This window comes from Sarcophilus harrisii, chromosome 6 (genome assembly GCF_902635505.1).
Source record: "Sarcophilus harrisii chromosome 6, mSarHar1.11, whole genome shotgun sequence".
NCBI classification, from domain to species: domain Eukaryota; kingdom Metazoa; phylum Chordata; class Mammalia; order Dasyuromorphia; family Dasyuridae; genus Sarcophilus; species Sarcophilus harrisii.
In genome coordinates this window covers 176503022-176515265 of record NC_045431.1, presented here as the reverse complement: position 1 = coordinate 176515265, position 12244 = coordinate 176503022, and the positions used below count along the sequence as shown (strand labels likewise).

The 12244-nt window shown below is 39.8% G+C and overlaps 1 protein-coding gene across 2 annotated transcripts in view; it reads left to right on the top strand.

The window, feature by feature from the left end:
- TNKS (tankyrase) overlaps nt 1–12244 on the top strand; it is a 211921-nt gene that overhangs the window by 176194 nt on the left and 23483 nt on the right. For both annotated transcript variants that reach the window (XM_023505653.2, XM_031943163.1), the window contains exons 17-19: nt 1552–1661; nt 9625–9813; nt 11523–11760. In XM_023505653.2, the coding sequence (XP_023361421.2) occupies nt 1552–1661; nt 9625–9813; nt 11523–11760 (537 nt within the window). The remainder of the gene's footprint in view (nt 1–1551; nt 1662–9624; nt 9814–11522; nt 11761–12244) is intronic.

Genomic DNA, 12244 nt, shown 5'->3' with positions numbered 1-12244 from the left:
CTTCATCGCTCCACTGAAATTGCTCTCTACAGATTTACCAAAATTTATTTGGCAAATCTCAATCTTCATTCTTTTTGATCTCTTCAACCTCTTAACTTTACTGACTACCTTTTCCTTCTAAATGCTCACTTCCTCTATAGATTTCAAGAACACTATTTTTCTCCTGGTTCTCTTCTTACTTATATGACTGTTCCTTATCAGACTTTGTTTTTCATGTCATACCCATTAACTGTGAATGGTTTCCTAGACTCTGTTCTGGGCTCTCTTCTCTTTTCTCCTCTATCCCATTTCATTTGTGATCTCATCAGCTACCATAGATTCAATTATCATCTCTATATAGATGATTCCTAGATCTGCATATTCAGCTCTAATCTCTGCTGAGCTAGTCACCGACTACCTATCACTCCATAGTTACCTCAAACTCATTATGTCCAAAGCAAAAGTCATTTCCTTTTGTCCTCCCCCCTTCAGTTTGGTTTTTTTTTTTTTTTTTTTTTTTACTTTTGAAGATACCACCATCCTCTCAGACACCCAGGCTTATAACCTCTGTGTCATCCTCAACTTTTCATTCCCTATATATTTAATCCTTTGCCAAATCTTGTCATTTCTACCTTCATAACATCCCTAGTATATGTGACCCCTTCTCTCCACCCATCTCCCTAGATCAGGCCCTCATCTTGTTTCCCTTAGACTAATCCAGCAACCTTCAAATTTTTCTCTCAACCTCAAATCTTTTCCATTCCAATTTACCTTTCACTATGTTGCCAAAGGGATTTTCCTCAAGGATAGATTTTTAGGTCTTCCCATGTTACCTTTCTCCCCTGCTCAATATATACCAACTGATTTCTTTTGACCTCTAGAATCAAATGCAAAGTTATGTTTGGTATTTAAACCTTTGTAACCTGACCCTTTCTTCCTTTGCATATCTTATACTTTATACTTTATATTTTAGCTGCATGATCAGGTTACTCCAGTCTCATGTTTTTTCTTACACAAAAAATGCTCTACAACTCTCCCAAATCTTTGTCTTTGGCTAGGCTTTTCTCCCATGCCTAGAATATTCTCCCTGCTTCTTAGAAGCCTTCAAGCCTCAGCTGAAATACCAGCTTCTGTGGGAGGCCTTTACCTATCCCTCCCCATGGCTATTCTTATCTTCTCTCAACCCTAAGATTTCCCTCCAGTTACTGTGTGTGTCTTGAGCATGTCATCTCCTACTCTTAACATTGTGACTGGCATGTGATTCAGTGCTTTGAAAGTTAGTTTTTGTTGACTGATTCCAGAAGAGAGATGGTGGAGGCCTGAGCTAGACCATTAGGATGTTGTGCAAATTGGTGTAGAAGAGAGAATGGTTGTAAGAGATCGATCCAGTTGTATGGGGAAATATGTGATATCATGCTCTCTGATAGTACTGCCTGTCTCAGAATGAAGCAATGTGCCAGGAGACCATAAACACACAAAGTTCAAACGCTTATTCCTTCCCTTAAATGTATCTCCTCGTGCATCGTCCCAGTGAAATCTTGCTCTGATATCTTTGCCTTTTTATTCCTACAGCAGGTTATAATAACCTGGAAGTCGCCGAATATCTTTTAGAACATGGAGCAGATGTTAATGCTCAAGACAAAGGAGGCCTTATTCCTTTACATAACGCTGCATCATATGGGGTAAGCATATGAAAGGTCATGGCATGAACCCTCACTGCCATTACTTACTTGAGTCTTTATTTGTACATGGATGGGCGTTTGCCATGTTGGGCTAGTTCCTTGAGCTACAGATACAAAAGTAAAGGGATCTTTGTGCTCGGGAGCTAGTGGTGGACAGCCAGGAAGAAAGAATGCTTTGGTTTATAAAGTGATAAAATGTTAATGGAGGTATAAGGGATTAGATTGGCACCCTCTTTCTTGGAGCAATGACAGTGTTCATTTCTGTGGTTTCAAGGATGGGAGATTCTGGAAGGTAAGTGTGGACATAGATGGCCAGGCCAGCTGACTGTGGTGGGCCATTTGTTGTTCTGCAAAAAGCACTTTATTTTATTCTGGGGCCCATTACAACTCTTGATGTTATTCTGTGATTGATTTTTCCCCATTTAGAATTTGACAACATATCATTGTTCATATAAATGTTCAGCCAGTAATTGCTTTCTGTGGGCCAATAATTGCATTAAACAGGGGTATACCAAGAAGGGTTTTGTGTGTATGTGTTTTCTCCTCAGAATGTGACCTGATTGTGGGCTGGGACCTGGAGATTTCCTGGCTCAGACTCCATGTCTTCCCTAAAGGCCAAGTCCTCTGTAACCTTGTGCATATGTGTGTTGAATGAATGGATTTAAATGCTCACTAAATAACTGTTGAAGGCTTTGATTGAGATACTGATAAGTTTGGGCTTTTTATCCTGATGATTTCTCAATCAGGAAGCTATTTCATGCCTTTATCAGTTCAAGTGAGTCATCAAGACATCAGTTATTGCCAGTGATCTTACCACACTATGGATACACCATGGTTGGCCAGGCTAAAAATCCCATGAAAGTCCAAAATTTTTCTCGCTTTCGTAAGCCAGTAACTTAACATTTGTGGTCATGTTTTTGAGATGAATGCCTCCTTGCTGATTGCTAGCATTTCCCCATTTTGGCCCTTGTCAGGAAGACCACAATGGCATTATTCCCACATGTGGACTATTTCATTCAAGGGCCCAGATGGCTCCCTAAAACTAAAGCTGATGCACAGGTACATTCTGGTGAGTGTTCCCTCACAACTCTGAAATCACATATCCCAGGAGGGGAGGAATCTCCCCAGAAAGTCTGCAACAGGACCAGCAAAATAGAAGGCAGGCCAGCTCAGACCTTAAGCAAGGGGAAAACAGGGCTGGGTTTTGCAGGACTATTCTAGGGTAAACAAGAAGGCCCCAGGTGCTAAGGCAGCAGGCAGGCAAGAAGGTATCATGTTGAAACCCAGAGAGTTAAAAGACCAGGCTTTTCCTTTGTTAAGACAGGTTATTATTGGACTTGCAGCATTCTAATGGTATTTAAATGTATGCTGCAGAGTTCACATGGAAAACAAGACAGGTTCTATACTCCTACAAGCATCATTTACACTTCTCTTGCTCTTAAAACCATGACTGATGATTTTTTTTCCTTTTTAATTCACCATGAATGAATGAATAAGCATTTGTCATGAAGCATTTATTCTGTGCTAAGCCCTGTGCCAGTTGCTGAGATAGAAGCAGTTTCTGTTGTCAGGGAATTCTAATTACTGGGGGGAAATACATAAAAGAAAGTTTTGCTGGGGGAATGGCAAGTACCCAGAATCCTCCAGGATAGCAGTGAGGGGGAAGGAAAGGAAGGCCCAGAGATTACCTTAGGATTTGCCAGTGATGGTATGGGGTCAGGACAGAAGGCCTTAGGAGACAGTGGCAACACAGATTTTACTGACCACATTAAATAAGCAAATCTCTAGCATACCTGACCCACCAAGTAGTTCCTAAATGTTTGTTATTAATAGTTACCTAAATAAGCACATATCTACCCTACCAGAATTCCCTAAAATGCTGTGTGGGTCTGCTGTCACACAGGTATGTGTATAAATGCTTTGGATACTTGGAAGCTCTCTTTCAAAGCTCTGCTTCTCAGCCTAGTAATAGTATTCCCACCCCACTTCTTAATTTTTCTACTCATTAATTGAAACTTATTGACTCAAGCAGTAGCCAAACTTTGATTCTGATGATAAGCAGGGTGCCTGATCAGTGTAGAATTACCATTTGTAGCTCGGTCCCAATTATATGATTTATGTACCACTTGTCAACTCGTCAAAGATTAGTTAACTTTGGAAAGAGCCTGAAGCAGAATCCCTTGTGAAATGTTCTTTCTTCTATCCTTTCATCATTTTTTACCAAAAAACAGAGTTTTTGATGAGAAGTGAGTTCCAAGAACTATTAGTCTTGTTCCGCTTAGTCCATTCCATGACTGAGAGACTAAGGCTGAAATGTGTTTTTAGCAAAAAGTTTTAAATGGGAAAAGCCTTTGTTTGAAGGCTTCCTCAAAATCAGGGACAAGGACTTATGAAATTCCTTCTCAGGAAGAACTGAGGAAGGCTTAGGGAACCAAAAAGGAATGGACTTTTTAACTATATTGAGGAAGAGAAATAAACCTTCCCTATAGGATCTCTATTGTGAATGTGTCAGGTGGTGATAGACAATAGGGAGAAGTTGCTTTTTTTTTTTTTTTCCTTCTGCCAATGAAAATTATTTAAAGATAAGACAAAAATGACTAATGGGTTGATCACAGGGGCAAATAAGAAAATAGTTCAAGCCCACCCAACTCCTCTGGAGTTGAAACCACCTGGTTGTTGAGGCACATCTTTAAAGAAATGGCAAGTATGGTTGCTGGGCCATATCTGTGAACTTGGCAGATCCTGGAGGAGATGTGCCCCATTTGGGGGAAAGGGAGAAGGGAATAACTGAAGTGGCAAATTATTTATGGCCCAGGAAACTTGACTTGGATTCCTGGCAATATTCTAAAATCTCATATAGAAGGGATGGTTAGAAAACTTGTAGAAAAAGAGCATGGTACCCACCTAGTATGTCTTCATCAAATATAGGTCATGCTGAACTCCCTGATTTGGTTTTTTTGATGGGGTTACCAGATGGCAATAAATGTTTTAGATAGTTGCTCAAATATCACAGATGCCCACCATATGACATCACCATTCTGTGACAAGTCTTTCACATATTATTCTTATGGACAAGATGGAGAGATAGAAGCTCATTGATGGTGTACTTAGGTAGATTTGTGCTGTTGGGTTGGCTAGGGTCCCAAAAGTGATTGTTACCTGAATGGCTAAGTAGAGCTAGAAAGCCATTCATCTAAACATAGTATTGGTATTCAAGAGGCTTGATAGTAAAGTATGAAACAGCAATGGACATGGTTTTCAGCAGTTTTGGACTTGCATGATCCATGGCAGGATGGCCAGATTTGGGGAACTAGCACTTCCACTGTAATCCTTCTGAGTCAAACCACAATGGAAGCATTGAATTAAGAGTACACAAAGAAGAAAAACTGATGGAAAAAGAACTTAGCATTGTACCATGTACAGATCAGATAAACCAACTAGGTATCTTTGCTGGTGAAGAGAAAATTTAAGGTGAGAAACCTGAAACAGCTCCTTTTTGTCTAAAATTCCTCTCTTTTGTCCTACTACAGAGCTGACACCTTCTTAGTGCTCATTGACACCAGAGGCAGAACTTAGAACTTGCAGAAAGTCAAGAGAGGCAGATTTAGGCTTGAGTTGAGATAGAAAGCCACTCCAGCCCCGCCCAACCAAAGTAGAAAAGCTTCCTGAGCAGGAAGTTATTCCTCTTCATGGAGGCCTTGAAGCAAAGTATTTTTATTGTGTGGCCAACAACTGGTCATATAGGTTGTGATGAAGATTCTTAGGTGGTTTGGGCTAGAATGTCTTTGAGTGGCCCATCTACCTATATGATTCTCTGCTTGGGCTTATAGAATGAGTTATTGCCATTGCTCATCTCTCTAGAGATGTACTTTAGAGTAATAAAACTCTTCAGAGCTCTACTTGAAGGAAAGCCAAAAAATTAAGTACCAATATATTAAAAGTCTGAATATCAAGTAAGTCGTCAGGGATGTCTGCTGCAATTCCCTAGGTAGGTTCATGGGGTCCTCTGGGTGCTCATGTTGGCTGCAAATAGATGATAATATTCTGGTTATATCATGCCTCAGAACTTTAACTTTGTAGGACAACCACAGTTTTCAGGAGTTTAACTTAAGAATTCATATACTAAAGACCAAATGAATGGCATCATTATTCACGCTATGATACATAATCAGATAGACATCCTAAGAGATGATCTAACAGTATGTTTATCTTGGATAAACACCGATGATTGCACTAGCTAGACAACTGGATAAGAGAAAAAAAGCAGATAAGTTCAGAGCTAAAAAGAACCTCAAAGTTCCTCTAAGCCCAATCCTCTCATTTTAATGAGGCAATTGGGGTTAAGTGACTTGCCCAGGGTTGCACAGCTAGGAAATGTTGTGTCTGAAGTCAAATTTGAACTTAGGTCCTCCTGACTTCAGGGCTGGTGCTGTATCCACTGTGCCACCTAACTGCCCCCAACCCTCTCATTTTATAAAGAAAGTTAAATGACTTGCCTCAGATGACATGGAAAATAATTTGAGTTTAAGCTTTAAAATGACTAAAATGTCATTGCTTTTTTATTAAAGAGATTCTGCTTCTAGGTTTATACTCCAAAAAGGTAAAAGACAGAAAAGGCAGCACTTGTTATCATACTATATAAACTAGACATAAAATAGATGGCCATTATTTGGGCATTATTCTGATCTGGAATTTAATCAGTGTTACTCCCACCACACCAGTAGTCACCATTCATGTCTGCGCATGTGTAACTCTTGTCCATGTTTTCCTCTAACTTCATCCACCAGAGAGAATCATCCCCTTTCCCCCCACCCCAGTGTGCTGAATGAAAACTTTTGTTTCTTTCTGACACTGTAGGGATACCTCTTAACCTCTTGTCCCTTGATCTTGCTACATAATCATCTCATCTTCTCTTCCTCTCATTCATTTCACCTGATGACATTTTTCTAAGCCTAGTCAATCCATTCAATAAACATCTATTAAGTTCCTATATATGCTAAGTACTAAATAGACAGTGGAGATGGAGTAGGAGAACAAGGATAGAGAAGGATTTACAGTCGTGGTGAGGATAAGGAATCGATCAGATAGAAAGAGAAATGAATGAGTAAAGATTGTGAAGAAAGAGAAAGTTCTTGCTTCAGGATCCTTGAAGTGCCATAGTTCTGAATGATAGTAGTAAAATGTAGAGTCTCCATTCCTGAGGACTGGAGATTGTGGGAGTGAGAAAATTAATGAATTGGGAAGCTCAAGTGTTTGAAATTAATTGAAACTGAAATGCATCTATCTTCTCCTCTTCAGTATTATAAGTACCTTATTCCATAACAGCTGGCAATTTGATATTGCTATTACATCTGACCGGAATAGAAGCTCTAAAGAGTAATAGACTAGATTCATTTTAATAAGAAAAATCATTCCTGGCAGATGTAGGAATGAGATAACAAGATGAGATGACAGTGAAACCTTGCATTTATATCCTACCTTTTCCTGCTCCACTGAAACAGGGTATATCATATCACCTTTCCTAACTTACCACTGAGAAGTTAAGAATGCAAATTTTATTAATTATTGGAGGACAAAATAGTAATACTATTTCATATTTCTATAACATTCACATTTTTTGAAGAGGGATAAAGAGTATAACATGGTAAGGCCTGGGCTTTAGGAAAATCAGTTTGACAGCTGGGTGGAGGATAGACTGAGGGGAGAAAGATCTGAAACAGAGACCAACCAGCAGCTTTTGCAATAATCTAGTCAGGAGGTGATACAAGCCTGCACCAGTGCCATGACACCATCTATGTAGAAAAGGGGATAGACATATAATACGAGACATGTTGCAAAGCTGAAAATTGCTCTAAAGCTAATTGGATCTGGGGACTGAGAGAGTATGGGAAGTTTGAAGATGATACCTAGACTGTGATAATTAGAAAGTTGGCACAGAAGTTTGGAAGGAGGGTGGGTTTGAGGGTATAAGATAATGAATTCAGTTTTGGACATAATGAGTGTCAGATGTCTCCACGACATCCAGTTCAAGGTGTCCAGTAGAGATAAGTCAGCAAAGAGGTTAGAACTGGTTACATAGATCTGAGAATCATCAGCATAGAGATGACATCAAATCCAGGGTAGCTAATGAAATCACCAAGTGAAATAGTACATAGAGGGAGAAGAGAGCTCAAAACACCCAGTTAGTGATTGGGAACCAACAAAGGAGCCTGAGAAAGGAGTATTGAGAGAGGTAGAAAAAGCCAGGATAAAGAAGTGCCATAGAAAATTAGTGTCCAGAAGTTGGTGATAATGTTGTAGGCTTCAAAGGAGTTGAGAATGATGAGAAAAGGCCATTAGATGGGAAAGCAGTTTTTGCCTGAATGATTAAGTTGGAAACCCGACTTCAGATTTAAAAACAGAATGAGAGGAAAGAAGTAGAGGCATCTATAGAGATACAGGACACTAGCTGGCAGAGATAGATGGTCGAATAGGGTGGTGTTTTTGTTTTGAAGATGAAGAAGAAATGGGTAGATTTGTAAGCAGTAAGGAAGCAGCCAGTAAATGGGGAGAGAATGCAGCCAGTAAATGGGGAGAGAATGCAGGTGACCAAGACTTGTTCCATTCAGGGTTACATGAACGTAGTTGGCTAACACAATCTACCCTCCAACTGCTGGTGGGCAATGCGATATTTTGACAATCTGGTGAACATCTGGATGAAAATCATTTGAAGGAACAAAGGACTCAAGGTGGAGGGCAGCTGAGAGGGCCAAGGAAAACAGTAAATCATAGGCCTTTATTAAGTCCCTACTATGTTCTAGGCACTGTGATAAGAGCAGAGGATATAGAACAAGTTCAGCTCCAGGATTTGACATTCATTCTACTATAAGGACACCACAGATACTTCAGAAGTGTTGACACGAAAAGAGGCCCTAGATCCTTACACTCTTGTCTTCTAGCAGCAGCGATGCCGATTTGATTTTTTTGCCTAATCAAGAGGTGAAAGCCAAGGTGAAGGTTGTTTGCCTGTAGGTATCAGGGAAGGTGACAGGATGCCCCTGCTGGGTAAGCTAGGTAGGATGAAGCACAGACAATAGCTGTCTAAACAGAGGAATGGGGCTACCTTCCCTACATAGGGAGGCAGGGTGTACACTCTACTCAAGTCCAGGGGTTTGCTCTTCTATTGGGATGAGGCGGGCAGGTGATAAAATATCCCTGAAGGGTCCCTAACATCCTATTAAATGTCAGGAGCCCAAAACAGGCTTGATAAAAGGGAAAACTGCCAGTTCTTCCAAAGTGTGATGGACTGCTTTCTGAGGATTAAGGGCTTTGCCTAAGGGCTGCAGGAGGATTCCTTTTGGTCACAGTAGGGGAGATTCTTGTTCTAGTGTGGGATTCAAAGCACTGACCTTTTCTTATTTCCAAGATTTTTTGTGATTTAGCAACAGAAAGCTAGAGTGTGTATGAGAAGCAGAGCTCATGGACAATTGGCTCATTTCAAGGATTAACCTGTGAAAAGGGGGTTCCCTTAATTCTATTTGATCCCAGAGGGCAGAGCCAGGAGTATGCCAGTGTATAGAAAGGGCTATCTTGAGGAATGAGTCCTCCTTAGAGATCTTTGGGCAACTGCTTATATGTTAGAGTGAGAACTCTTTTCATAGATGGTCTCTTCAAGTCTGAGGTCCCTTCAACTTTCAAATGCTGTGATTTTTGTAAGTTACAAGCAATATTCAAAGTGTTCTGGCTTCAAAAGAAAGAAATGATGGACAGGCTATCATTTGTAGGTGAGGAAATAGACTGCAGATGAGGGAGGCCTGAGTGTGTTTGAAAGGAAAAGGGCTAGAGAGTCCATCGGGGAGAGCACAGAAGGTAAGGGAAGGAGAGAGTCCAGAATATGAGTCAGGAGGTTGAGGGAAAGATGACATACACAAAGGGGCAGATCAAGGCCAGATTGTCACTGGTTTCATTCCTTTTGTCTTTGCAGCATGTGGACATTGCAGCATTGTTGATCAAATACAACACATGTGTGAATGCTACAGATAAATGGGCCTTCACTCCGTTACATGAAGCAGCCCAGAAAGGAAGGACACAGCTGTGTGCCCTGCTTCTAGCTCATGGTGCAGATCCAACCATGAAGAACCAAGAAGGACAGACTCCTTTAGACCTTGCAACGGCAAGTTCATGTTTCACTGAGTCATCTAGCTAAGAATTGGAAGGGACCTCAGAATCAAAGTCCAGGTCCCTTGATTTACAAAGGAGAAAACTCAGATCCATAAGAGGCAAAGTGGCTTGCCAAGAGTCGGATTTCGAGCCCTGAATCTGATCAGGGCAGGACTCTGCCCACTTCAGAGTCTCAAATTGTGTCTCTTCATTTTGGAGTTTCTGGAGGTCTACAATCACAATCCAACCATTGTGGATTATCTAGGTTTTTTGTTGTTGTTATGGTTTTTAATAGTGGTGATTTAGAACAGAGACCAACTTCCTTGGATCATTTTTTGGTTAATGTAAAATTTGTTGATAAGAACAGTAAACCTATGATTGATATTGATAATTAGAGCTCTTAGTTTAACTAGAATTTTTATAGAACTTTAATAACTAAGAAAAAAATCACAAAAGAGTCTACTAACAGTTTTTGTCCCCAAAATGCCAATTTATAGCCTGTATCATGTGATCTGTAGACATTGTGGTAAGTGAAATTTGCAGTAACTAAGACAACAAAGATTTGACTTCCAAGCATATTGATTAGCTGGGTGTACAGTTGAACCACAAATTGGGGGCACTATCCCCCATCAGGCATTGAACCCAGTAAAAATTTTATATAAATTTTTTTACATTATATGAATACAAGGTATAATACATACAGATAAGTACATAATAAATACAGGATATAAATCAGGATATGTAACATTAAGTAATCTGATTTCTTATTGTAAGAAGGATTATAGACTTTCTAAACTGGGAAGAGAGAGCAAGTTTTGGGACTTTTTATCAGATGTGAAACAGGATGTCAATTCAGTTTCCATAGCTAGGAGTAAGGTTGGGGAGGGGAGGCTGTAAAAAGTAAAATCCAAGTCTCAAAATGGAATTGGTGTTACAAGATGGAATTTTGTTTGGTTTCCACAATTCCCATAGCATTCATTGTCATTTTCTATAAGCATGTATTTATAATATATAAGCTTGATGATTTGGTAAAGTCACATCACTAACACTGATCCATGCTAAAATCTGCAGACGTTAAAGAAAGGCAAAATTAGTTTTGATAACCTATATTTTTACTAAGGCAAGAAAGTACATTCAGGTATTAAAGAAACATTTTAAACAAATTTTCAAAAGTTTTCTATTGAAAGTCTAATAATGAATCCTGATTTGACTAAAATATACTATTCCCCATGCATATTGATTGATCATTTTCATTCTGCAGTCCATGGATCTTCATGGATGTTGACTTGAATGACTAAATCAAAATAATGGTCTTTGAAACTATATTTCCTCTTCAATTTAACAAAGAAACCAAATGAAAAAGCTTGTATTTAAACATCTGATTTTAATGATACTAAAACTGAAATTGAAACTTCAAAATTATCATATGTACTTGCTTTTGAAAAAAAAAAATTGATAGTTATGGGTGGTCTTAACTGTCCAGTGAAAAAAGTGAAAGTCCAATCTTTAAAATCTGTGATGATCATCAAGATCACCTGGAGAACTTCTCCACAAAAGTAGCTCTTCTACTGAAACAAACTGGTAAAGGAAAAGTCAGAAATAAAAAGAAAGAGAGGCGAGGCAAGTGGGAGCAGACTTGGGCCCAGACCCTAGCCAGAAGTACTGTTCTGCTGAGGAAAGAAAAAGAGGCTTCTGAAATCCTGGATGTCCTTTTTGTTGTAGGCTGATGATATCCGGGCTTTGCTGATTGATGCCATGCCTCCAGAGGCTTTGCCGACATGTTTCAAGCCTCAAGCTACTGTTGTGAGTGCCTCTCTCATCTCTCCAGCCTCCACCCCATCCTGTCTTTCTGCTGCAAGCAGCCTAGACAACCTTGCTGGCCCCTTGGCAGAATTAGCAGTAGGAGGGACTTCTAATGCTGGGGATGGAGCAGCAGGGGCACAAAGGAAAGAAGGGGAAGGTAAGTTGTCATGGGGGGTGAGGGGGGGGGGGTTGTGAAAATGGCACGAATGATGTTATAAGGATAAAGGGCTCTGTTTTCCTGGTGAGAATTGTGGGAAGGTCACTTGAAGGTGGCATATTTGTGGAGAATAGCTGCATATAATACATGCCTAATGAGATGAAAATAAGCTGCTTCCTGAACATTTTCATGTGCTAAGTCTCTTGGAAACTACTCATCTTAATTATCTCTCTCTTCCAATAATTCAGAGACCAGTCCTGGTAGTTCACTGACCTGCTAAGCAATCTTTGCTATTTAAAGTTAGCTCAGAGAGGATTGCAGTGATTTATTTGGAGGGGGAAGGGGGGGTGAGAGGCAATTATGAAATTTGTATTTGCCTGAATGATGTAAAAACCAATAGTTATAGATAAAAAAAGTGAATGAACCCACCCACCACCACCATTTACAACTGAAGAATTTTCCACGGAATCTTTTATATGGGTTT